At 45.2% G+C, this 26,822-nt stretch overlaps 7 protein-coding genes across 7 annotated transcripts; 5 read left to right on the top strand and 2 right to left on the bottom strand.

The window, feature by feature from the left end:
• Positions 1 to 244: 244 nt before the first annotated feature.
• On the top strand, positions 245 to 3,460 carry B0H65DRAFT_123562 (transcription activator protein acu-15). The gene is made up of 3 exons (XM_062820708.1): positions 245 to 970; positions 1,034 to 1,631; positions 1,681 to 3,460. The coding sequence occupies exons 1-3, from the start codon at positions 487 to 489 to the stop codon at positions 3,365 to 3,367; spliced, it is 2,769 nt and encodes a 922-aa protein (XP_062684794.1). The 5' UTR covers positions 245 to 486; the 3' UTR covers positions 3,368 to 3,460.
• Positions 3,461 to 14,684: 11,224 nt separating this feature from the next.
• B0H65DRAFT_458079 (PLC-like phosphodiesterase) lies at positions 14,685 to 16,482 on the top strand. Its single transcript, XM_062826380.1, has 4 exons — positions 14,685 to 15,137; positions 15,240 to 15,419; positions 15,486 to 15,590; positions 15,662 to 16,482. The coding sequence occupies exons 1-4, from the start codon at positions 14,841 to 14,843 to the stop codon at positions 16,154 to 16,156; spliced, it is 1,077 nt and encodes a 358-aa protein (XP_062684793.1). The 5' UTR covers positions 14,685 to 14,840; the 3' UTR covers positions 16,157 to 16,482.
• On the bottom strand, positions 16,328 to 16,859 carry B0H65DRAFT_123525 (uncharacterized protein). The gene has a single exon (XM_062820707.1). It carries the CDS (start codon positions 16,775 to 16,777, stop codon positions 16,499 to 16,501), a length of 279 nt encoding a protein of 92 aa, XP_062684792.1. The 5' UTR covers positions 16,778 to 16,859; the 3' UTR covers positions 16,328 to 16,498.
• Positions 16,860 to 17,660: 801 nt separating this feature from the next.
• On the top strand, positions 17,661 to 19,529 carry B0H65DRAFT_568694 (putative serine esterase-domain-containing protein; the record flags this gene model as incomplete). The annotated part of the gene is made up of 3 exons (XM_062830400.1): positions 17,661 to 17,720; positions 17,836 to 18,135; positions 18,202 to 19,529. 3 exons carry the CDS (start codon positions 17,661 to 17,663, stop codon positions 19,150 to 19,152), a joined length of 1,311 nt encoding a protein of 436 aa, XP_062684791.1. The 3' UTR covers positions 19,153 to 19,529.
• A 207-nt stretch (positions 19,530 to 19,736) lies between these two features.
• Positions 19,737 to 22,537, top strand: B0H65DRAFT_519849 (uncharacterized protein). The gene is made up of 2 exons (XM_062828724.1): positions 19,737 to 20,768; positions 20,828 to 22,537. Exons 1-2 carry the CDS (start codon positions 19,840 to 19,842, stop codon positions 22,425 to 22,427), a joined length of 2,529 nt encoding a protein of 842 aa, XP_062684790.1. The 5' UTR covers positions 19,737 to 19,839; the 3' UTR covers positions 22,428 to 22,537.
• Positions 22,538 to 23,014, bottom strand: B0H65DRAFT_458072 (uncharacterized protein). Its single transcript, XM_062826379.1, has one exon. It carries the CDS (start codon positions 22,987 to 22,989, stop codon positions 22,675 to 22,677), a length of 315 nt encoding a protein of 104 aa, XP_062684789.1. The 5' UTR covers positions 22,990 to 23,014; the 3' UTR covers positions 22,538 to 22,674.
• A 1,680-nt stretch (positions 23,015 to 24,694) lies between these two features.
• B0H65DRAFT_123344 (putative alcohol dehydrogenase) lies at positions 24,695 to 26,604 on the top strand. Its single transcript, XM_062820706.1, has 4 exons — positions 24,695 to 24,959; positions 25,159 to 25,288; positions 25,387 to 26,163; positions 26,243 to 26,604. Exons 1-4 carry the CDS (start codon positions 24,939 to 24,941, stop codon positions 26,458 to 26,460), a joined length of 1,146 nt encoding a protein of 381 aa, XP_062684788.1. The 5' UTR covers positions 24,695 to 24,938; the 3' UTR covers positions 26,461 to 26,604.
• Positions 26,605 to 26,822: the final 218 nt, after the last annotated feature.

Below are 26,822 nucleotides of genomic sequence, written 5' to 3'. Positions count from 1 at the left end.
AATCACGCCGCCCCGCCTGTCGTGCTCTCCAAATCCCCCCTTTCACTGGACCGACTCGACTTTTGAAGGATTTGAAGATCTTGGCTCGCTTCTGTCTCAAGTTTCTTCACTCTTAGCTTCTTGACTTACACCACTATTACCACATTCATCACCACACCAGCAATCATCTACCGCCTCAATTTCGACTTCGATTGTGAATTACGACCAAATCAACGTGAACAACAGACACCAGTGAGAAAGTGTCAATACCAGAAACGTCAACTGCCTCTTCTTTTCCACTACTCTCTACGACCAGATCAACTTTCGGCATTGGGTCTTGTGACGATCTAAGACGGATTTGATTTTACGATTTGGTGCTGTATCGACAACCTTGGGTTACGTCCTTCGACACAAGCACTCGCCCACTTTCAACCACAACTTTGTTTACCGACATTATCGAATATCGACAGGCACGGGATTCTCCCGGCCGCGTGAAAGACGCCCAAAATGCCCGGCATTCTACCCATGAAAGTTATCAAGGTGGGCAACAGCTCACAAAGTCGCATCGCTCAGGCTTGTGACCGCTGCCGCAGCAAAAAGATCCGCTGCGACGGGATCAGGCCGTGTTGTTCACAATGCGCCAATGTTGGGTTCGAGTGCAAGACGAGCGATAAGCTCAGCAGGCGCGCTTTCCCCAGGGGCTACACAGAATCGCTCGAGGAGCGAGTACGTGCGTTGGAGGCGGAAGTCCGGGAACTCAAGGATTTGCTGGATGAGAAGGACGAGAAGCTCGATATGCTCTCCAAGATGCACAGCAATCGCGGCCGGTCTGCCGAATCACCTCGAAGCACTCCGGCAGCAGAGATAAAGAAGGATTCCGGCACACCGGCAAAAGAGGATACTTTCCGCGTCCAAGCATCGCCCTTGTTGCTCGGTGTCGAGAATTCGGACTCCTACTTCATGGGCGCCTCCAGTGGCCGTTCTTTTATTGGTTTGTCTTTTCCACAGCAGTCCCCGAGAGATCCGCGTTCTTGACAACTGACCCCATACCCAGAAACATTCAAGCGCAAAATCCAAGAGAACGGCAAGTCATGCACCGACTTCAATCCAGAAGCCTTCTTGCACATTCAGGGATGTTATCCTCTTTCGACAAAGGTGTCCCCTCAGAGTATGAGGATACCGCCTAGGCTGTTTTCTGATCGCTGCGTGAATGTTTACTTTCAAGAATGGGCGCCATTGTTTCCGGTTCTCCACAAGCCAGCTTTCCTTCGTGTCTACGAGGAATTTGTCGCGGATCCTGAAAAGATCAAGAACAACCACAAGCTCACACAGCTTTACTTGGTCTTTAGCATTGCCGGCCTGTCCAGTGAGCAGCCTGACTTTCAGCAGCTGGCCGCTTGCGAGACACAATGGCACAAGTCTTTGGAGGCTATCTTGATGGACAACACCATGCTTACCCTCCAATGCCTCATCCTTGCTTTGATGTACTGCACCGTCCGAGCCGACTATAAGCGGCTGCAATACTACAAGGGCATTGCTGTGGGACTTTCTCATCGCCTAGGTTTACATCAGAGCCAGAAGCGCTTCTCATTCGGTGCTCTGACCATCGAGACACGAAAGAAGGTGTTCTGGACTCTGTACACACTTGACTGGTAAGCGCACTCGTTCACACGAGGCATTGACAATTGCTAACAGACCTAGCTTTTCTGCCGCCATCCTTGGTCTCCCAAAGCTTCTCAAGGATGAAGACGTCCACGCCGAGTTCCCATCAGACACCGACGATGAATATGTTACAGAAAAGGGATTCCAACCAAGCCTTCCCGGCGAACCCACCAGGATCTCCAGCGCACTTGCCTTGTTTCGAGGATCCCGGATCCTGGGCAAGGTCCTTGAGAAGATCTACCCGGCTGCCACTTCGTACGAGCTTTCGCTACAGCAGATGTCATCGCTCGAGGGAGAACTCACCGAGTGGTTTGAGAACCTACCACAGCACTTGAAGCTCAACTTCAAGCAGGACAAGCCATCGACCGATGTGACAGGCAGCAGGTCTCCTCTCCTTGCCCTCGCCTACTATTATACTCGAATCCTTATCTATCGGCCGGCTATTGCATCTAGCCTGGGCCCAAAGGCTGCTCCTGCACTCATGTCTGTTGCCGAGTCCAGTAAGAGCATTGTGCAAATTGTTCAACTGCTGGAAGAGAGGTCCATGTCCTTCTCCTTCTGCCTGAACAAGGCAGACATCTTGATCGTCTGCGGCATGGCGTTGCTGTACCAGACATTGGGACTCAAGCACGACAGCAAAGTGTTGAAGGATAACGAGAAACTGGTCAACGGCGTTATCAAGATTGTTACCAAGGTGAACGCTCCAGGATCCTACGATTTCAAGAGGATCGCTGGAATGCTGGTTACCGTCGAGGAATCGCTTCCCCAGTCCTTGCCGACGCCCCCGAGACAGTCTCCGGAGGCGTGTATGCCCACACCACCGGCGCAGCAAGGATCTCCTTCACCTTCGGCTGTCGATCGCGGTGCTCAACCAACCCTTGGTCGTCACTCTAGCGCTAGCTTGAGCGAAACAGATCTCATTATGCAGCGGGACAAGCTACTTGGGATGGTTATGACTCCTCAGCACCAACAACATCAGCATCAGCAACTTCAACAGCAGCACAGGAACGAGCTTTACCGCGCCCGTTCTCAAACGTCCTTCGATAGCTTACGTCAAGATGCACAACAAATGCGACCTCACCATCGTCACTCTATGAGTCAGGCTCAAGTCGCCCAAGCCGCGCTTATGGGACGTACATCGACTGGCACACAGTCGAAGCAAAACTTGGATTATCTTTCATTAAGTTCACCTCAGTCACCCGTTTCCCCGGTACAGATGCGCAGTCAACCTCAGCAACAACAGCAACAACAGCAGCAGCAGCAGCAGCAACAACAACAACAACGCTCTTCCACAGCATCCTCTCACTCTCAGCAAGGCCAAATGTTCCCGCAGAAGACATCAACCGGCATGTCGACAGCTGAGTGGGAGGCGCTGGTAAGATCGTTGGATGGTGGCCCGGTCAGTCTGTATACTGCGATTTACGGGGGCCCAGCTTTGGCACCCTTGGAGACGCCTTCGTCTGCTACACCTTCGTCGGCCACGGCATGGGGGCAAGATCCATGGGATATGTCATCGTTTAATCTAGGTGACTTTGTACCAGGCGCTCCAACAGCACAAAGTGTTCTCAGTTTGAGTGAGGAAAGTATTTCCTCTTGCGATGATCTTCCGTCCGGCGACATGGGTTTGAATAACGGGAATGTGGATTACCGCAACACGCTATTGCCCGTGACCTCAGCGGGCACAAACAATTTTCTTTTGGATGGACTACATGGGTATGGACTTTAACGATATTGGAGGACTATAGGGATATTTCTTGGATTTGATGGGCGCGGGTTCTCACGATATTTTTTGGTTATGACTGGGTACAGGCCGGGAAAACTATTTCTTCCATTTGGATATGTTGGCAGGACGCCTAAGGTTGGAGTTTCTGGAAGTGCTTCAAATTTGCCAGGTTTCATGATAGGGAGGGGATCAACGGAGGTCAGATAGGGTATTAGGCAGACGATAGTATTCAACAGCAGTCGCGAGTGTAGCAGCGAGCCTAGAGCAGAGATAGCGAGCAAGTAAGGGATTATCGTTATCATGTGGTTTCAAAGTCATGGAGATCACTTTGCGACAAGCGTATCGGCAGTTCCCTTTGCCGCTGTTTGTTTATTGCGGCTCTTTACCCATAGAGCGGGATGCTTCATATGATGCCTGAGTACCAAGCACATCCACGATGTTGACAGGCAAGATTGATTCTGCAGCTATCTAGGAGACATCACCCCTTTCCCAATTCCCAAATACATCACTAGTAGACCGAAAAGGTATCACGGGCAAAGTTGCATTTGACGTGACATCCGAACCCCATCGTACCCGTTCGAGACTTGCTTCTGATTATTCGCCGAAGCTTCCACATGGAGAAGGATGTTACATACCACGGCACAAAGACCCGGATAGTTGTCAGATTCAAGGGTGGGGATTCTGGCTAATTCGTTGAGGGTTAGACTCCCAGCCACCTGATTAAGCCTAATTTCTGGGCATATCTGGATTACCCTAGCACTCCCTATACCTTCTAGAGCGCTCGCTCGAGTTAGTTATATATATTCTTTAATTAATTAATTTTATACTATTTAATTTAATAATTAATAATCTAATTTACGTATTTATATTCAATTGCGCTACGATAATAAGTAATATCCCTACGAAAAGTTTAATCGCTAACCTACTTTTAAATAATTATATCTTTATTAAAGGAATTTATTAATAAGATTATTATGATTATCTTCAAATCGCCTAACGATTAGCTTAATTAATATAAAGTTTTTAAGAGACTCGTTAGTAGTAACTAAGAATTTAGTAATTAGCTACTTAAAGGAGGATTTATAATTTATTAAGTTCTACCCCCTAAGTCGGAAGATTTTTTCTTTACGAAGTAGATTAAGGACCGCCTTTTAGTAGTAAAGAAAGAGTTCGTTAAATTTAATTGTAGAATCCGAATCAAAAAAGTTGTAATTATTATTATAATAATTATTATTATTATTACTATTGATATTAATAATACGAATACCGGTACTATTATTAAAATTACTGCTATTATTTAATTTTAATAAGAAGCTGTTGAAAGCGTCAACGATAAAAAAGTAAAAGAAGAAAAAGATAAAAAGGAAGAGGAGGATAAATATTATATTACATAGGATATGTTAAAGGATATAATTATTAATTCTACCATCGATTTAACGACCGCCGGGAAGGTAGCGTACAATTAAATTAATAATACGTATAATATTCGCTATAAATATTAAAAAGAGTTCGACGACGCTAATATCCGAATTTGTAATTAAATAAGTATTTACGTCGCCGCTTATTATATTAAGTCTTTGTTCGAATAGGATTAGTCTATTAAAAATTAGTTTGAAGAAATTAAGGGTTAAATTAATTACTGTTCTATTGATCAAATTATTAAAATTTATTATAATTATTAAATTTTTATTAAAGAGATTTAGAAAAAAGTCTCTAAAGATTTCGAATAATAGTTATCCGAATAAGAAATTTTTACAATCGTTAAAAAACGTTTTAAAATTAGTAATTATTTTACCTCTATTTTGTAATTTACTGATTTCGTCAATATAATCCGGCTATATAAATTTATTTAGGTAATAAATTTATAGAAGTTCGATGCCGAATTTGAAAATAAGTCTTTAAATTATAAGGATATATCCGTTAATTTTAGAAGGGTTAGTATTTAAAAATATATTATCGTTATAATTAAATTTAATAAGAAGGCTATTATATACGGCGTTTAAGTTGCTAGTTACTTTAGTTTATAAGAATTCGCATTATATAAAGAGAACGCTCCTAATTTTAATTGTAAAAAAAAGTAGAAAATAAATGTAAGGAAGAAACGTAGGGCGGATAAAAACGTTAAAAAATTTTTATAGCCGAAAAAGAGAGTAAGTTTTTTATTATAGTATAAAGTTTACGAGCGAAGACTTTACTTAATAATATGCTACTAGTATTTAATATTTAAAATTAAGGACGATTTTAAATAGAAGCTTATTCTTTTAATTTTGAAATTTACTAACGAAAATTATGAAAAGTATTTAGAAATTCGTAAAAAGGTCGAGAAACTTAAGAATTAAATATAAGACCGCTTTATTACTTCTATATATAATATTACTATCGCCTCTAAATAATAAAGAAGACGAGAAATTGGTATTTACAATTTAATATTTCTTATTAAATAAAGTACTTTTAATATAGGTAATGAAGGGGAATTTTATTCTCTTAAAAACTTTATTATCTTTGATTTTAGTATTTCGGCGGCGAATACGCTTAAATTGACGGTAATTAGGTTAATGCTAACGGCGGTTAAGAAAATGCCACGCCTCCGTTATAAGTCGTTAATGGGAGCAATATTCCGATAAGGGAAAGGAGAAGAAATTAGAATTAGAAGATAAATTGGTAGAGGGATAGTTAGTAGGGTATATAGAATTAATAAGGTAATTAGACTATTTAATAGTATTTTTATATTATATAGAACCTTTGTTAATTATTTTAATTAGTGCTAGATTAGAGAAATTTATATTTTTATCTTCTTACTTTTATTATGAGAAAGTCTTTTCGCACCGCCATGATTGTCTTCAGACACCGCTATTAAAAATGCGTTCCAAAGTAACTCTACCAAACTAAGACCTTATAATTCATAAAGGGGCTCGGAATTTTTGTCTCTTTTTACTCTACTAAACGCTACTCATATTGTAATTATACACCCTCTGTAGCATTAGTGATGTAAAGAAGATTAAAGATACGTTTAATTAACTTTTAATATTAAACTTTTGCTCCTACCGTGGGAGTATAAAGGGGTATGACAGGGGTGTTGCCTTAGGAATATTAAAGAAAAATTAATAGATTTTCTGATCCTACTATTATATTCGTAGACCTAAGTTTGGCTAAGTTATACTTAGTTCAATTTTGGATAGCGGTGTCTGAAGACAATTATGGCGGTGCGAAAAGACTTTCTCTTTATTATAGGAAGCGTAAAGTGAATTATTTTACGTTAATCGATAGTAGTTATATTGGAAAAGTATTTATCGATTTAAATTTTATTAAAGAGAATAATCTACCAGTATAGAGTCTTTGAGACTAAAGGTTATTGCGATTAGTAGATGGAAAAATTAATATTTATATTAAAGAGTTTACGAGAGTAATAATACGGATTGGAATTTATAGTGAAGAAATCAATATATTACTATTTATATTATCGCTGGAGAACTTTATTATTTTGGGTATTCTTTAGCTATAATAATATAATTTAGTTATCGATTAGGAAAAGAGCGAAGTAGTTTTTGGGAAAAAATATAAGAAGAATAAATACTTTTTTATAAATATTTTAGAATTTTAAGTAAGAGTATTAAGGGTATTAAAATATAATAGGGTCGATAGATTGGGTTTTGAAGTTAAGATAGAGTTTTTAGTACCGGATTACGAAGTTAGGTTATTATTAATATTAGAGTTTATATTATTATAACCGCTAGTCGACGGACTGGGTTTCGAAATTACTATAGAGCCCTTAATACTAAGTTAAGAGGCTAAGTTATTACTAACCCCCATATTAGCCGATATTCGACGCGCTATTGATTACCGAAGAGTACGGCTACGAAAAAAGATCATTAAATAGATAGATGGAAATATAAACCCTAAATTTCTATAAGTTATTAAATTATTAGAAGGTATGTAAATTATAATGTTACCCTACAACTTTATAGAGAAATTAGAAATACGGAAACTTGAGACTAAATTAGTCGAATATAAGTCGGTAGGTAGTATATAACTCAATATTATTAGGTTAGATCGGATATTATTAATATTTTAATATGTTAAGTTATTAGACGTTAGTAAAGCCCTGATTAATATTACGGATATTATTGAATTTAATATTGCGAATTTTAATTTCGTTATAAAGATTGAGCAATTAGAAGTCGTTATTATAAATAGAGCGGAGATCGCTAAAGGAATTAGGTATATAGAAGCGGAAGAGGCTAAAGTAGTAGAAGAGGAAGAATTCAGAAAGGTCGTTATTGATAGATTGAAGAAATTAGAGGTTATTAAGGAGATATTCGAGGATATTTGCGTAGGGAAAGGAGTTAAGTATAAGAAAAAATTTAAGGAGTATTTTTTATAGTTGATTTATAAGTAGGGAGCCGGCGAAATTATATTGAGGATTAGCGAGAAAGACTTTAGGAAATTCTATGAGAAGGTAAATAGATTATTAATTACAGAGGTAAAGATTAAAGCTAAAATATTGATATATTATTAAATATATTGGAAGGTTGCTAACCCCTTTGACGTTAAAGTTTACCCTAGGAACGGTTATATAATTATAAGATCGAATTTATCTTAGGAATAAAGTTTCTAAACGTTAAATTAAGATTTTCTTTTGCTAATAGAGTTTAATGTTATTAAGAAATAGCTGGACGATAATTTTAAGAGTAGATTTATCCGAATATTATAGTCCGAATATATGTTATTGGTTTTATTAGTTAAGAAGCCGGGCGGTAGTATAGATATTTGTATAGATTATAGAGGAATTAATAATATTATATTAAAGATAAGATATTTATTACCGCTAATTAAGGAGACCTTCGACGTTAATTATAAAAGAACGATTTTTATTAAATTTAATATTATTGCCGCTTTTAATAAGATTCGGGTAAAAAGGGGATATGAGTGGTTGATGGTTTTTATTATTAGGTTCGGCCTCTACGAATCTTTAGTATATTTATTCGGACTATAGGGAGTACTTGTAATATTTTAGAATTTTATTAATGATATTTTATACGATGTATTAGATAAATATGCGACGGTTTATTTCGATAATATTCTAATCTATTTAGAAACTGAAGAAGAGTATATTAAGTACGTTATAGAGGTCTTTAAGCACTTGGAAGTAGCTGGTCTATAAATTGATATTAATAAGTATAAGTTCTATATAATTGAAATGAAATATTTGGGCCTGATTATCAGCCTGGGAAGTATTGAAATAGATTTAGAAAAGGTTAAAGTAATTATAATATAGGAGGCCCTAGAATTAAAGAAATTACTATAGTTCTTTTTAGGGTTCGCGAATTTTTATAGGAGATTTATTAAAGATTTTTCGGGTATGGCCAAACTACTTTATAAATTTACGAAGAAAGAGGTATTATAGTATTGGAATATCGAATATTAGAAAACCTTCGAATAGTTGAAGTACGTTTTTATGATAATACTAGTCTTTAAAATCTTCGATTGGGATAAAAAGATAATTGTAGAAATTGACGCCTCTAATTGGGCGTCCGGAAGGATATTATTTTAATGGGGAGACGACAGTATTCTCTACTCCGTTAAATACTTTTTATTAAAATATTCTACTTAGGAATATAATTACGATATATACGATAAGGAGCTCTTGGTTATTGTGAAGGTACTAGAGGAATGGAGATTAGAGTTGGAGGGAGTCTAGGACGAATTCGAGATTATTACCAACTATAAGAACCTTAAAACATTTGGGATAATGAAATAACTAATATTGCGCTATATACGCTAGTCAGAATTCTTAAGTCGATTTAATTTCAATATTATATATTGTTAAGGAGTAGTTAATATCCGGCCAGATACGCTAAGCAGGAAGCTGGAAGACCGCCCATAGGGTGAGGAGGATGATAGGCTCCGAGTCCAGAAGCGCCCGTTGATCGATCCCGAATGTTTCGGCGCCGGTTTCGAGAGCGAGGAGGAGGAAGAACTTTGTAGAATATAGCTAGCAGGGTTCGAAGACGAAGACATAGAGCTTTGTCGCATGCAACTCGCCGTACTGGACTAGTATTTTACTTTAATATAATAATATTATTATTAAAGGAGTTAACGATACTGGAGTAAACGTTGTAGATAGTTTTAAATTTATTAGCGTAGTCATTGCGGAAGTCGTTCATAGCCTTATTATAATTTTTAATTACTTTTTATATATAGAGGAAGGCTTGAGTCTAAATTATAGCGATATTATTATCGCGACGTTTAATATTATATAAGGCGGTAACGAATTTAGTTTCGGACGCTTCGAATTCTTCCTATACTTCTTATATTTGAATACGAGCGGTAATAATATTATTATAGAAAAGGTAGTTAAAAGCCCTAAAAATTATTTAAAAACCGGGGAATTGAATAAGGCCAAATATATATTTAGTAATAATATCGATTTAAATTGTTTAATTATTAAAAAAATTCGAGGGCTTAGGCAATATTAAAATAATATTTTTAATTAACCGGGTTTATAGTAACGAAGGTGCTGACTGTAATGATAGTAAGAAAGTTATCGGTTATTGGGGGAGCGTATAAAACGATATTGTTAAATATTAATTGTTAAATTAATACGTTGAGCAAGTAAAAGGAAAAAGAGAGTGCGATTTATTTAATAGCGATATTCGGTTTGGTAGTTTATTTAATTCGAGGTTAGGATTGCGACGCGGGGTTTTAATTATATAGAAACGAATTTTAATTTTAAATCGATAATATTAAATAAACGACGTTGTAACGATTAAAATTAATTAATTGCAATCGCTCTTCCCTTAAGTAAGCGCGTGCAGCGTAATAATTAAATATAATAAATTATTACGGGGCGAGAGGGTACTATTGGGGGTAGGGTAAGATATACATTATTATACAAAGAGGAGAAAGGGAAGTATACGTAGAGGATTAGCTATATAGACAAGAGCCTAGGCAGGCCAGTCCGTGCGCGCGCACGTGAGACTATACGTAACTAGAATATATGATTAGTATATACGTATATGACTCTGGGCCATGGCACTAACTCTGGTATAGCACATGTGTAGTCAATATAGTGCAACCATATCACAGGCTAGCCCTATAATATTAATAGTACTTTCGAAAGTTTTAGGTTTAAATTATTATTCGAAGACTTGTATATCCTTAAATATAATAAAATTCTAATTTTTTACTACGTCGACGATATTATATTTGTTTTTAATAAATTATAATACGATAAAATTGCTCTAATTATTAGGAGGCTAGAGGAGAAGTATAAATTTATTAGAAATAATAATCTTTAATAGCTTTTAAATATTGAAATTATTCGAAACCGGGAGAAAGGCTTAATTTAACTAATTTAACGGGAATATATCTATAAAATTACTAAACTAATTAAGAATCCCTATACTTTCGCCTTTATATTAACAAATAATGAAAAATTCTTATTTTTCGATAATATAACTACTTTTGATAAAATCCGGGAATATTAAGTCGTTATCGGTTCTATTATATATATTATTATTATTATCTGGCTAAATATCGCCTTCGCCGCTAATAAATTAATTTATTATAATTATAATCCCGGTCCCTAATATCGTAAGGCTATTAATAAAATTTAATATTATTTAGAATTTTATTTTAACCTTTCCTTTTATTATAATAGTTCGAAGAAATTAGAGATAATTTCTAATATATTATACGCTAATAATTCCTTTAATTAAAAGAGCTCTTAAAGTTTTACTATTAAATTATTTAATAGTATAGTTTATTAGGGTATTATTAAATAAAAGCCGGTCTTAATTTTAATTATTAAAATAGAATTATTCTCTTTCTCTAGTATAATAAAGGAAGGCATCGCTATTATGCGCCTTTATAAGGAGATTAAAATTCCTTTTAATATAAAGGTACTTATAATTAATTATAATAATACCTAAACAATCTAAATATTAACAGTTAAAGTAATTAAATTAATAACTAAATTAAAATATATCGATATTTATAATTATTAGTTAAGGTAGGAGATTTAAGTAGGGAGGATCGATACTGAATATTTAGAAACGAAGAAAATATTAGTTAATAGATTAATTAAGGTTCTAGGATAATAAAAATATAAAAAATTGTGGGAGCTAATAGAGATAGCGAATACGTTAGCCCGTAAGGAAAAGGAGAAGGAGAAGGAGATTAGTGATAATATATTGGAAGATATTTACAATTTGGCTAGGGAAATCGAAGTACTAGAAGAGAAATTCTATAAATAGCTTTACTTTTGCCCATTTTAGAAAGGTTATAAATGAGGGGGTATATTAAATTTAAAAGTGGGGATTCTAACTAACTCATTAAAGGTTAGACTCCTAGCTACTTAACTAAGCCTAATTTCTAGGTATATTTAAGTTATTCCAACACCCATTATACCTTTTGGAGCGCTCGCTCGAGTCAGCTACACACACTCTTCAATCAATCAATTCTATACTGTCTAATCTGACAATAGTCTCTGGTACCTGCTACAACCGTCCGATCGGATGCACAAGCATCGGCACACTTCTATTACCGTACTATTCTTCCCGCCCGTTTTCCCCGAGCCGATTAGAGCGAATGTGTGACTGCCTAGCGCGACTGTGTAAGGCCATACAAATTTGAACCTAAGGCCACACGGGCCTCACCTCCAAAGCTGGCATCAAATCTGCATGGCCAAATTCATGACAACCATCACCATTCCAAACGACAACAACGAAAGCTCAAAACCACATCTTTTCGAGCGCCGAATTCACATTCACACGCGGGGGCCTCTCACCGGCCCCCTGCACCCCCGGAACTAACCCTAACTAACCCTAACACCTAACCCTAACCACTAACCCTAATACTAACCTTGGGGTCTTTAGGTGCGACTTACACCTTGTCTCCACACAGTCGCGCTAGGCAGTTACACAGTCGCTCTAATAACCTCGGTTTTCCCACGTGTGCAGAGTACCCTAAAAGATGGGTAATGCCTTCTGATGGCACCGATGCGCCTTTAGCCTGAATATGAGGCCCTCCCATAATCTCGGGGACGGGATAGGCGTACCGACGGGAATACGCAGCCCTTCCTTTGATATGCAGCAGACGGTAACGTAAAATGTTTGATAACGACTGCTTGTAACGTGGTCACGATCCCTCTCTAACCAAGCTCACCGCGATAGCTATCAGTGGGAAAAGGTAGTGTACAAGAAAGGCCAGACTCCCGGGAGCTTTCTTCGCTTGCCGCCTCGCCTCGCCTCGCCTCAAAGCCCCTGAACATCCACATAAGAAAACAAGCCTTTTTGATCGCCGGGACCGGCGGAGTTTGAATATGCCACCGGACTACCTACTGTACGGAGTCGGCCCTCACCGTAAAATAGCACGGAGTACTGGCTCTCACTGAATGCTTATCAAGCACTTCAATGACAAAGATAGCAATACGAGTCTGTCGACTCCGTCGTACGCGTACCCGCCTCGCCCGCCCGCTGGTGCCAGGAACAGGCTCCTAACGACTTGTTAATGTTTCAGGCTCACGCCGCCACGCGACTCAGTGGCAGGTGGAGTCTAGAGATAAGGAGAAGAGGAGCTCTTTCAGTGTCACCTGGAAGCTCTCAAGGTTCACAAGGTGCCCGCAAATCGGATGGGCTTCAAGAGGGAGGCAGGCTATAGACAGACTACCCCCTCTCCCTATATCTAGACTACTTAACCGCTTTGGGCATAACTTTTAGGAATTTGACCTATCTTATCAGTCGCTAACATCCTAGCTTAGAAATAAGGCCAAAGCCCGTTAGCTTACAATTGGCTTTTTTCGACAATTTCTCTAAGAAAAAGAGCATCCATCCCGTCGCGACCAAAGTCGAAGCATTATACATTTACTAAATACACTTCCCTAAAAGTACAGAGGCTCCAAACTTGAAGATAAGTATTGCTCTCTATCAATCTATTGTTAAAACCAGAGTGCATCACAATACTATGCAAACCTAGGTAGTTGCCATTGCATGAGGTATTAGCCGGGCATTGTCAAGAAGTATTAGTCATTGCTAGAGTTGCTAAGATGAAAGATAGCCACTGTAGGGTTGGCACTTGGAGCGCTGAAGCTTTTGCAGCCGAAGGTGTGCAGCTGATTCCAATTTTCTGTACGGCGCAAAAATGAGGGAAACCTTTGCCCAATCAGGTTAAGTAGTCTAGATATAGGGAGAGGGGGTTGTCTGTCTATAGCCCGCCTCTTCAAGAGGGGTCTGGGGGGTGGATGTTGAGGTTTTGCTGATTGTTTTTTTTCTCACTGTGTCAAATGGAGAACTTTTGCTGGAGCGGAAACGGGAATGGAGCTCGAAAGTGAGCTTGTGGAACGGTGTCACGTGTCCAACGGTGGGCGCGGACGGGAGAAGGAACCTTTTCAAGGTTGAAGAGTTGCTGGAGCCCTGGAACACCTGGATGGATAGACTCCACGGGCGTGATGTCATGGACGCCACTTTTCCCCTGGTGCCACTTTAACAGAAGGTTCCACGCATTGCTGAAATTGGAAACCCGAGTTGCTTCCTGTGTGAACATTAACTTTCGCGATAGAAGAATTCCGTGTTTTGGCGTGTCGAAAAGATATATGATTGAGGGACTAACCATGATTTCTGATCGGGATCAAATCGAGATCGATGTCGACAGGCAGTGTCGACCAAATACCGAGAGACACCATTAGTGGGGGAAGTGCGGCCGGGGACCACCCGGGCGCATGTCCCTTCCTTCCACTTTACACGCGCACCCGCCCGTTTCTGTCCGTGTGCGGCCCAATGGCCCGGCCGCAATGACGCCTACCGGCGGGCCTGGAACAGGTACTTACGCGGCACAGACCGGACGTTCGGAAGACGGTCAGGACCCGGCCCGGGTTCAAGTGTCCGATGACCGAAGATCTGCAGGGTCGTGTCCCAGCCTACACTACGGAAACCATGACGGCTCATTGAGCCGACGACACTAACAACTGTCCTGAAGGGGTCCATGCGGATAACAATGGACAACAACATTTACCATCTCATAACGTTTTACTAATCAAGAGCATTTCCATCACCTCAGTGGTCAAGTTTCCGATGAGCTGTCCAGGTCGTGTTTGAGCTTCAACCTACACAGTAAATATTTCGAGGATCACCATTCCAAGCCTGTTAGTGTAGGGGTCGATCCAGGGCTACGTGTTGCCGTTTGCCTGCCTGCCGCTGGTTTGGTAAGTGGCCGAGGTGTAAATAATGGGCAGATCTTCTCTTGGGGTAACCTTCCACAACTTTTCCCTTTGAACCCCTTAGTTTTGGCATTCAACCCGTCTTCCCACGATCGAGTCCCAGTGAAACCATACCGTGAAGGGCGAACCTGATCAAACATTTGCAACGAGCGTTGTTAGTCGGAGGATCATAAGGACTTGAAGGGTCAAGCCGCCAGACATGTCGCACTTACAAACACATTCAGGGGAAGAATCCCCACAGACAACAGGTAACATCTCACCATGTTTCGAGCAATAGGTTCTACCAACAACCCGAAGCTGACCACCCACCTATCTCTCGCCCATTCAGAAACTCTTACTCGCACCCCTTCTAATTCCGGGTCAAACACCAGTACATCCAACGGCAATGGACAGAAACCTGCGGGACGACGGCTTCCTCAAGCGATCGCGCATCGTGGGTATAAAGCCGCTTTCCCGGAGAACTCCATGGGGGCTTTCCAAGGAGCGGTGGATATTGGTGCGCATGCGATCGAGACAGATTTGCACTTGACAAAAGATGGGATTGTCGTGTTAGTACATGTATGTTTTCTGTTTTCCTTTCATTTACCTATATCCTTTCACTTCACCAACATTCTCAGTACGCTATAGGGGTGACTGTATTGACTAACATGTGTCCAACAGGATCCGTCCCTTAAACGGTGTTTCGGCGTAGATAAAAAGGTTTCCGAATGTGACTGGAGCTACTTGAGTACGTTGAAGACTCTCAGGGAGCCACAGCAATCAATCCCGAGGTTGCAAGATCTGCTGGAGTATCTAGGGCAGCCTGGTTTAGAGTCGGTATGGGTGTTGTTGGATATCAAAGTGAGTTTGAAGGTCTTCTCAAGTTGAAAGCGGGATGGTACCCAATGCTGACTTCTCATATTTCAGATCGACGACGATCCCGACGTGTTATTGGGCGCCACAGCCAAAACGATTGAATCTGTTCCGACAACACGTGCCTGGAATGAGAGAGTAGTCCTCGGTTGCTGGAATGTACGTCATAATCTTCACTCATCGTTATTTTTTGGCGTCTCACATACTTACACCCCGTTTAAAAAAAACAGGAAAACTACATCAACGTCGCCAAGTCGTACTTCCCCTCCTACCGCTTCGCCTACATCGGCTTCTCCCTCCCTTACGCCTCCCGCTTCCTGTCCGAAGCCCACTCCGACGTCGACTTCAACCTCATGCAGCACATGCTCGTCGGCCCCATTGGCGCCCGCTTCATCAGCAAGATCCGCAAGGCGCAACGGAAGCTCTATATCTGGACCGTCAACGAGGAGCGGTGGATGGAATGGGGTATTCGGAAGGGGGTGGATGGAGTCATCACGGATGACCCGAAGCTGTTTTTGGAGGTTTGTGAGAGGTGGTCAGAGAAAGGGAAAGAGCAAGTAGGGTCAGGTTCAAAGAGGGGAGGAGAGTTGAAGAATTTCAAGATGCATGTGAATGCGTTCATGCTGCAGATCTTGGCGGTTATGTTTATTTGGGTTTATTGGCCGAGGTTGGCAACAAAGGGGAAGAAGAAACAGGGTAAGGAAGGGCCTACGACGGTGGTATGAATGAAGCTTGGTGATGAAAAAGTGGTGGTGTTTGAGGGAACGAGGTAATGATAGATGGGGGTGGAATTTTGACTACTGTATTCTGTTTCATGATCAGTAGATGTAGACGTTGTTTCTCGGACAGGATGGATTGCCGATGTGATGAAGATTTTGGGACGCTTTTGGGATGCTGGTTCAGGTAGCTTTTTCGTTCAAGCGGGAGAGGTATTCAAAGAGGACGGGAGTGTTTCCGTGAGATCTCCATGGACGTTCTTGGTGGTTAGTGGTTACTTTATCCCTCCTCGGAACCAACGAAGCCTTATCTCGATCTGCTTGACAAGCTCCCAATGAACACCAACGAAGTTATCTCGCACCATGGCCATCCTGATTCCTAACACCAACCAAGTGAAGTTTGAAGTTGCATGCGCTATGCATCTCTATCACTATCATCAGAAGCACATGCTTTATGAATTGCCGGATCCACATTGTGGGGATGTTAGATGCGCTCGGCCGCTCGCGAAGCAGCCGTTGCGGTCTCATCGCGATCTGGAGAGCACCGAAACCTCCTTCAACTTCCAGGTGTGAAAAAAAGAGAAGGAGCCACAATCGGGTCCAACTTCCATTTCGAGAATGTCTTATCATTCGGGACTTTTCTGGCCTCTGGCCTTAAAGACAAAGAGTCCCCCCTACCTCTACTTCTCTGGCTTCGAAATGCCATTCGATGTTTCTGTGTTTCACATCTCGTTGTCGGAAGACTCGTCGAGCCCCAGGTTTGTACCACTTCAGGGATATTCCCGCGGTCGGATTTAGCGTTGTGCGGATCGCAAACCCCACCGGGTTCTAGTCCCTAGGTAGGTACCTACCTCACTGTCGTCATCGCTCCAGGCATACACGCTCGTGTGACCGGACACGGCGTTCGAGAATGAGAACGAACTGCCGTTGCTGCGCCCGCACAGACAACGAAACGACATGACCGGTGATATCGGATTTAGGGCCTTCCACGGCCCATCAGATGCTCCGCGTCCGCCGCGCCGCGTAATGAGGGCTTATGATTTGCCATATGGACAGCTGAGCCCGCGGTGCTCGTGATGTCCGATGTCCGGTTTGATGAGCTTTGGGCTGACATGCAATCTCTCTTCCAGGACGTTTCATTAGTGCTGTCCGGGCAGTGCTGTTGCGAAGTCGTCTTTGGGCCTAAAACAGCGCCCTATCAGCCCTCCCACCCATCCCGTAGCACCATCGCATCCAGGCTGTTTTCGGACGGCGTCCGATCTGTCCGCGCCAACCAGCCAGCCAGAGCGTCATCCAAACTGTCGGCTTTGCAGGGAGGTTTCCGGGTCGCTGGGTTGTTGTTCAGGGGGTTGCGCTATTCACGCAGTGGCGCCGCCCACCCTGAAAACCCACCGACAAGCTCCCTGCAAAGGCGACCTTTAAATTGCTTTGGCAACCCACCACAACTTTCAAACTGTTACCCTTCTCTTTTCGATCTATCGACCGGTCCCTGATCGCTGACCATAAACGAACCATGGCGAATTATACCGGAGGCGACGTTGAGGCTGACCACCTCTGCGTTTTGGTACATGGTGTAAGTCTTGTTACCCTGAGCTCCTGTCCATGCTGTGCTCGTGCATGGCGCATGATCGCCAGAATCCATGTGGCACTTTGCAGAACCACCAACTGACCCGCAACCTGAACTTTAGCTATGGGGCAACCCGATTCATATGGCCTCTGTAGCGAAGGCTTTGCGAGCTCAGCACCCACGCGACAAGTTGAACATCCTCGTGGCGCAGCGAAACGCCGGATCGTTTACTTACGATGGCATCGAGCTCGGCGGCGAACGAGTATGTGACGAGATCGAGGAAGAACTACAAGCTGTCGAAAGCAGAGGTGGAAAAATCAAGAAGATCAGCATTGCTGGCTACTCCCTCGGCGGCCTGGTGGCCCGTTATGCGATCGGCCTTCTTTATGCGCGAGGTGTGCTGGACAACCTCGAGTGCATGGTATGGACCTTCCGGACGAAAAAAAAAAAACAAGGACAAGACAGTGAGCTAACATGCTTGTGCTAGACATTTACGGCATTTGCTAGCCCATTTCTAGGAGTGCGCTCTCCTCTTCGCGGTTGGCCAAATCACGTATGGAACGTACTAGGTGCGCGTACCCTTTGCATGTCGGGGAGACAACTTTTCGGTATTGATGAGTTCCGTGACACGGGAAAGCCCCTTCTCGCGGTTCTGGCGGATCCGAAATCTATCTTCATGTGCGGTCTTGCCAAGTTCAAGCGTCGTATCCTCTATACGAATATCGTGAACGACAGGTCTGCCGTCTACTACACCACCGGCATAACGAAAACGGACCCTTACACCGACTTGGACAAAGTGGAAGTCAACTACGTCAAGGGGTATGAGCCTGTTATTCTGGATCCGACAAACCCCGTATCCCCCGCGCCACCCAAGCCGAAGGAACCGCTTATCGCCAACCTGAAGAAATGGGTAAACAGGGTGCCCTTTATTTTGGCCGTAGCGGTTATTGTCCCCTTGGGATTGGTCGCTTTCTTTATCAACTCCGCGGTTCAAACGGTGCGAAGTTCCAAAAGAGTTAAGCTACACGAGAAGGGCCTGGCGGGAATTAACGTTGACAGTTACCGGGTGGACCTATGGATCAAGGAGATGCGCGAAGCTGTCGAACATGCGTATGAAGACCTAAACAGCTCTCAAAACCAGGACTATCTTGGGCTGTCCGACAGCGATCCCGGCGAAGAGACGGATGATTCCTCCAACCAGGAGATTATGGCGCTCGAGCGCAAGCAGTCACATCCACACCAGCCCACACTTGCTCTGGCGCCATATCAGTTTGCTGCTATCAACGCGCTGGATGCACTGGGCTGGCGGAAGTATCCCGTTTGGATTCACAATGATCGACACAGTCATGCTGCCATCATTGTGCGGATGGAGAAGCCTACGTTTGAGGAGGGGAAGGTAGTGCTCAGCCACTGGGTGAACGAGGAGTTTCTGATTTAAAGCGAGCGTTGTTTGATTCCCTTTTTACTCTTTGGTTAGACATTCTCTCTTCTTGGGTAAGGCTATTTTCTTCTGTCTGGGTGGCGCGGCGTTTTGAGGCAGCGTTTCCTTCATCATACACGCAACATATGTTCCAGGTATTTACATCATGCTGTTTACTGGTGTTTAGACAAACAGGGGACAATGCGTCTGGCTTGTTTTAAGACAGGATACTCCACACACTCATAGAAGTTCTAAATTCCAAGTTATTTTAAAGCTCACACCAGTGATGGGAAGGAATATGAAGTCTTGAGAACAGCCCATGGTGTAAACATTGAAACGATATCAGCACCGACGTCACCGATGGACTGGCTCGATATGATCTCTCCGAAGGTTGGGGCCGACAACCTTAAAATGTGGCCTACCTTTCCCAAAGGAACTTGGTGTTTGGCGGGGCCGGCACTAGTACGGCAGCGAGGATCCACATTATTTTTGTTCGCTCTATGATTTTACGTCATGGCCCGAGCTTCCAATGTTTCGGTGTTTCATCTGATTCGGCCTATCAATACAAACTAGCCGTAAAGGTGCACGCGTCCCCCGCGCAACCAAACAGTCGAAACATCCAACCATGACCGCGCGAAGCAGCAGATAACTTCAGACGAACAAGCAAAGCCTGCTCATCATTCCATCACGGTCATCGATTGACCCATGAGGACGTCGCACATAGCCAAGGAGACATCGAGGCTGTTCGAGGGAGCAACAACCGCCATGGCAACACCAGCAACACCACGTCGCTCAACGCGTCTGAGCACTCTTGCCCGATTCGCCTATGAAGCAAACAATGCGAATGCGAATGCCAGCTCGAGCTCCGCGCCGGTTGATTTGCGATCTTCACCATTGCGAGCCACGAAGATCGAGGAGGATCACGAGGAAGACGAACACGGAATCACCTTCGGGTCTGATATAGAAGATGCCGTCAAGTCCAGTGGCTCGCCAGCCGTCAAGGTCAAGCGCAGGAACCCAATCGTCACGCGAAAACGGAAGCGTGTTACCACGACAACTACCGCGACAGCGCTGAAGACGGAGGAGTCACTGCCCGCCCCGACGAGGATCAAAACCGAACGGAAGAGTACGAGAATCATCAACCAAACCGCAGAAGCCGAAGTGAAATCGGATTCCGAGATCGATATGAACGATATCCCGGTCGTGGGTACATCTACTACATCCAGCAGAAAACGCACCGCCCGCAAACCCGCCCGCAAGACGACCGATGCCCTTACTGGCGAGGTTAAGGTCGAGCCCCCTTCTGACTGGGAGGAGGTGTACAACTTGGTCAAGGAGATGCGCATCTCTGGCCCCGCCGCCAACGCCGCAGTCGATACCATGGGATGCGAGCGCCTGGCCAGCAACAACGCATCAGCACGCGATCGGCGGTTCCATACTCTCGTCGCCTTGATGTTGTCGAGCCAGACCAAGGACACAGTCAACGCGGAGGCGATGTTGCGGTTGAAGAAGGAACTACCTCCCCACACCGAGGGCGCGGAGTCGGGCCTGAATCTGGAGAATATGCTGGCTGTTGAGCCGGCCGTTTTGAACGAGTTGATTGGCAAAGTTGGGTTTCATAACAACAAGACCAAGTACGTACTGTCCTCTTGTTCACATCTAAGGTCCGTATACTTACAAACTACTGTAACAGATACCTCAAACAAGCCGCCGAAATCCTCCGCGACCGTTACAACTCCGACATCCCCGACACCATCGAAGGCCTCATGTCCCTTCCCGGCGTTGGACCCAAGATGGCGCATCTTTGCATGTCTGCCGAGAACGGCTGGAACCGCGTCGAGGGTATCGGTGTGGACGTCCACGTCCACCGCATTACCAACCTCTGGGGCTGGCAGAATCCGCCCACCAAGACCCCCGAGGAGACGCGCCTTGCGCTGCAGTCGTGGCTGCCCCGTGACAAGTGGAAGGAGATCAACTGGCTGCTGGTCGGGTTCGGACAGTCGGTGTGTCTTCCCGTGGGAAGGAAGTGCGGTGATTGCGAGCTGGGCCTGAGGGGCTTGTGTAAAGCTGCGGAGAGGAAGAAGGTCATTGAGGGCCGGAAGAGGAGGGAGGTGGTGAAGGAGGAAAAGGTGGAGGTCGAGACCGAGGTTGTCAGGTTCAAGGGAGAGCCGAAAGAGGAGGGTGGCGAGGAAGATGAGCGGGATATGGTAATCAAGAGAGAGAAGAGAGAGGAAAGGATTGAGGTCAAGGAAGAGGAGGTGGCTAGGGTCAGGGATGTTGTGGTCAACGAGCCCATACCGCCGGCGGTTCGGGAAGCTGTTGCGGATCAAGCTGTGAAGATGGAGAGCATTGAGGACGTTGAGATGGAAGATGTCGATGAGGCTCAATCGGCCGTTGCCAACATTGAGCCCACGATAGAACACAGCCCGCCCATCATCAAGCAAGAAGGTATGAGGGTGAAGCGCGAGAGGCTCGCCGATGAGGAAGAGGACAATGAAGAGGCTGACCAAAAATCTGTTGTCAAGGTAGAAGTCCTTAGGGTAAAGCAGGAACAGAGTGTTCATGGATTGGAAGCTGAGGAAGAAGAGAACCAGCCACCGCAGGTGGTCAAAAGAGAGCCTGCGCGCGTCAAGCAGGAGCCAAATATTGGCGCCGAAGAGGGGGAGTCGGCACATCGGCACTGCGTCGTGAAAAGAGAGCCCGAAAGGGACCTGGCTACAGTCAAGCAGGAGCTCGATTTCGACGAGGAAGAAGAAGGCGATGACCTTCAACCACAAGTTGTAAAATCCGAGCATCCGAGAGTGAAGCAGGAGTCTGAACTCCCAGAGCACGGCGAGGAAGAAAACCATCGCCCACGCATTGTGAAGAGGGAATCCCTTAATGGAGCTACGATTGTCAAGCCGGAGCCGAGCCTCAACGAGCAAGGCGCGGAAGACCGCCAGGGGCGCTCGGTCAAGAGAGAGCCACTCCTGGAACGCGCGATAGTGAAGCAGGAACCTAACCTCGGTGGTTCCGAGGAGCATGAGGCCGATTACCGGCCATCCATTGTCAAACGAGAGCCTGGACGGGTGAAACAGGAGGCCGAGGATGAGCAGGAGGAGGAAAAAGAACTCGATAAACCAGCCGTGAAGAGCGAACCTGTCGAAAGGGAGCAAGAACCTGTCAGGGTGAAGAGGGAGGCTGCTGATGAAGGCAAACAAGAGGAGGAGGAGGAGGATGTTCATGTTAAAACTGAACATGGCGGTAGAGTTAAGGTGGAGGAGGGAATGGCGAGGATCAAACTGGAAAGATGACGTCGAGATGCACTGTTGGAAATGTCTTTTGATTCCTATAGCAGTGTGGTAGTACTTTCAGGGTAAATAGGTTATACGTAAGATGGAATCAACAGACTCGAATGGATTCAGGTGAACATGCCATATCTCATAACATTTCCATCTCCTTTTCATCTCCTTTCCATCGCTATCACACCAAACTTTCCTCTGCTTCCCAGCCCAGCTCTTCATCTTTTAGAAACCTCCCTTCCTCAATTCCCCTCTCTCCTCAAACCAACCAAGCCTTAGCCTCCTCCTTCTTAAACACCTCACCCCACGTCTCGCCCTCCCCGCGGCGGAACTCCTTCACGTCGACAACATCCTTAGCCCCAAAGTTGCCGTACAGGTGCGGACACCCGTTGGTATCCTCGACCTCGTCCCACTTGACGCTAGCCTGGTCAAAGTTGGACAGGCGCAGCTTGAGAAGGTAGAAGGAGGGTGTGTTGGTAAAGAAGAGCGACGCTGTTGTTGGGATCTTTTGTTTGTTTAGCGCGGTGACCATGCCAAGCAGAATAATTGAGAGATGTTGAAGAAAACGGAACATACCTGCCACGAGGTGCTCATATGAATAAACCCGTCCTTCTGGTCCAGCTCCGAAAGTGGGTAGGACTCGGGGATAGGGCTGGGCGGGGCTTCGGGCGTGATCTTGTACACGAACTCGGGGAGCGGGGAAGGAGGAGGAGGGATGACCATTTTGGGAGTTTGGATGGATGATGTAGACAGGGTATGTTTGGAGGTCTCTTGTGTGGCGCTTAAAAGCGAGAAGGGTCAAAAAGACTTTGGTGTTGTTCTTCTATCTTATAAGCTGTGCGATGTGATTATGATGAAAAGCGAAGCGTGAGTTGCTGATATGTTGTCATGGTTGAGGCCTGGTGTTGCTTGAATCTGCTGTACCTGTTAGATAGGGTTAGGGGTAGTGGCGGTAAATGGGATCTTTAGAGGGAGCAACATTGCTCCACATTGTTTTGTCCACGTCTGTCTTCGACACTTCACATGCTCGACAAACCTGTTCCATTGAATGTTTACTTCGGTACTCTTGACACCACCAGGAGCTTGTATGGTCAAGCGAAGTCGTGCTCAATAAGTAATAATAGACAAGGTTTCGGGTACCCTTCATCGTCAAATGGCTTGAAGCTATGAGGCAACGAACTTCAAAGGCAATCGCAGAGTCCTTAGGTTAACAGAACGAGGTGTACAATGTGTAAACGATGAGCAAAACGAGGAGAGGTGACTAGTTGACCTTTAATTTATATCATTAATGGAAAAATACCAGCTACTTCCTTTGCCTTGAATAAACTCATCGGTTCAGACGTTGCCTTCTCAATAATTGTCGGCGCTACCAATGCCACTCTCTCATCACTTCGTATTTGTCGTCCCGGAGTTCAGTTGCGTCAAGGGATAAGTAGTTAGTGGATCGTAACCTCTGGGCTCGGAGTAGCTCATCAGTTATGGTCGGCCGCCAGAAGGGATATAAGGTAGCTAGGCGACAATCTTATCGTTATGGTTCGAGGTAATCGTGACGATTCTATATATCTGAGGACGATAACACAACATTGGCGGACATGATAACATGAAAGACTCAAGTACTTCCACTTCCAGCCGCGAAGGATATGACCCGGAACGTTGTTTCTTGGGAACGATAACATCCGCCCGACCCAGCTGCACCTGTCGAGCGGTTCGGGAGTTTTTCTTGAGGCGAGATGTACATGCTAGAAGAAATATCCAATCACGTAATTCTGAAGACATATCTGGCAATCTGTCAATTCCCCTAACAAAAGGTTACGGTGACGCGGTCACGGTCACGCGAGCCGATCAGGCCCTGAGGCGCTAGCGTAGAGAGAACAATCCACAGATAGCGGGATGAGACCCCGCTATACATAGTTGGCTGCAACAGTAGCGGGAAAGAGACTGGGGGGAATGTACGTATCAAAGTGAGTAATAACCTAACATCACGCCCTGAGATTGTAAGTGACCGTCGATGGAGAATTGGTGAATTGACATGCACTCTTTGTGAGAAAATATGTCGAAAGGGAGAAAAAAAATACGGGCTGAGTGAGCATAGCGAGTTCTGCCGAGAGCGAGAGGCTTTTCCAGTCGATAAGGCACGGCCGGGGGTTGGGTTGGGTGTTATATGCCCAAGATAGCTTAGTAAGAGTGATTGCTTAGAAAGCCGCAGAAATCCCGGGATGCCGTGAAATCACCGAAAACCAGTCGGATAAACTGGCGAGAGAGACACCACAAGAACACGGCGTACAGTCAACGGTGACGAGGGCACGAGGTAGCAAACCGTGCGGAACCCACTTGGCGGAACCCCACCCTTTGGAAGGCGGGGTCCCGTCGGCGCTGCGGCCGATGGAAACAGGCCCCGTTTTGTCATCATTCGCAAGCTTTCTTGGTCCGATCGTAGTGAGATAAATTGACTTGACCTTCTCCAAAACTTCATTTCAACTCTGAGTTGATTTTGGATTCTACATTTCATTACATTCAGACACAATGGCATCCACAGCAGGAAAGGTAAGAGAGAAGGTCGAAGAAGCTCAAGCTGAAGCTCAAGCTCAAGCTCAAGCTCCGCTGCACGATATACGCTTGCTCCAGTTCTTTTGAGAGCGGTGTCGCGATTGGGAGGACAGAAGGACTTTACTTCTCATCGTCAGAGAGAGATGAGTTTGCGTCATCAGGGACCATGTGCTGATCCGGTTACCATCTCCCGCAGACCATTACTTGCAAGGCTGCCATCGCCTGGGGCCCCGGCCAGGAGCTCAGCTATGAGGACGTTGAGGTGGCTCCGCCCAAGGCCCACGAGGTCAGAATTCAGATCAAGCACACCGGTGTCTGCCACACGGGTGAGTTTGCTCGCACTCCAAGAATCCTGATGGCTCGCTCGGTTGGGCTTCCGTGCAGTTCGCAGTCGCATTAACCAAAGACATGGTGTGATACGCAGACGCCTACACCCTCTCCGGCAAGGATCCCGAGGGCGCCTTCCCCGTCATTCTCGGACACGAGGGTGCCGGTATCGTCGAGTCCGTTGGCGAGGGCGTCACCAACGTGAAGCCCGGCGACCACGTCATCGCTCTCTACACCCCCGAGTGCAAGGAGTGCAAGTTCTGCAAGTCCGGCAAGACCAACCTCTGCGGCAAGATCCGCGCCACCCAGGGCAAGGGTGTGATGCCCGACGGCACCTCCCGCTTCCGCGCCCGTGGCCAGGACATCCTCCACTTCATGGGCACCTCCACCTTCAGCCAGTACACCGTCGTCGCCGACATCTCGGTCGTCGCTGTGCGGCAGGATGCCCCCATGGACCGCACCTGCCTGCTCGGCTGCGGCATCACCACCGGCTACGGCGCCGCCACCATCACCGCCAACGTTGAGAAGGGCAGCAATGTCGCCATCTTCGGCGCCGGCTGCGTCGGCCTCAGCGTCATCCAGGGTGCTCAGGCCAACGGTGCCGGCAAGATCATCGTTGTCGATGTCAACCCCGCCAAGGAGGAGTGGTCTCGCAAGTTCGGCGCCACCGACTTCGTCAACCCGACCACCCTCCCCGAGGGTCAGACTATTGTCGACAAGCTGATCGAGATGACCGACGGCGGTTGCGACTACACCTTCGACTGCACAGGCAACGTTAACGTCATGCGTGCTGCTCTCGAGTCTTGCCACAAGGGCTGGGGTCAGAGCATCATCATCGGTGTTGCTGCTGCCGGTCAGGAGATTTCCACCAGGCGTAAGTTTTTCCATGCGTCACCTCATTCCTCTGCTAGCCATTATGTGCTCAATAATGCTGACGTACCTTCATCCTATAGCATTCATGTTGGTCACCGGCCGTGTCTGGAGGGGTTCCGCCTTCGGTGGCGTCAAGGGCCGCTCTCAGCTGCCCGGTCTTGTCGACGATTATCTCGACGGCAAGATCAAGGTTGACGACTTCATCACCCACCGCATGGGGCTGGCCGAGATCAACGAGGCCTTTGAGGTCATGAAGCAGGGCGACTGCATTCGTGCGGTCCTCGATATGTCGGCGTAAGGATAGTCATTGATTGCAATATGAACACCGTATTATGAGAAGTCAGAAAAAGCAAGCGTTGCATGCCGCCGCCTTGGTCTCACTATGTGCGAGTCGGTAATGGTCAAGTCGGAGAAACGGCCACGATTTTGCTGTGGCGAACCACCCAGCCGTTGCGGTTTGCGAGGCCGAAGTGACAAGGCGAAAAGAGAGGACATATCTGGCACGATGAGTTGATGGGGACCTTGGAGATCAAGAAGTGCGCGACAAGAGGTGATTTGCCGTGAAGGTATTTTGTTGTTCACGCAATGTCATGCGGTGCTCGTAAGTCACCGAGCTATTCCAATAGTAGCCAAGGTGGTGAGACAGAGCCACGCGATGTG

Source organism: Neurospora tetraspora, assembly GCF_033439725.1.
Source record: "Neurospora tetraspora strain CBS 560.94 chromosome Unknown B0H65scaffold_2, whole genome shotgun sequence".
NCBI lineage: Eukaryota > Fungi > Ascomycota > Sordariomycetes > Sordariales > Sordariaceae > Neurospora > Neurospora tetraspora.
This window is presented reverse-complemented; position numbering and strand designations above follow the sequence as displayed.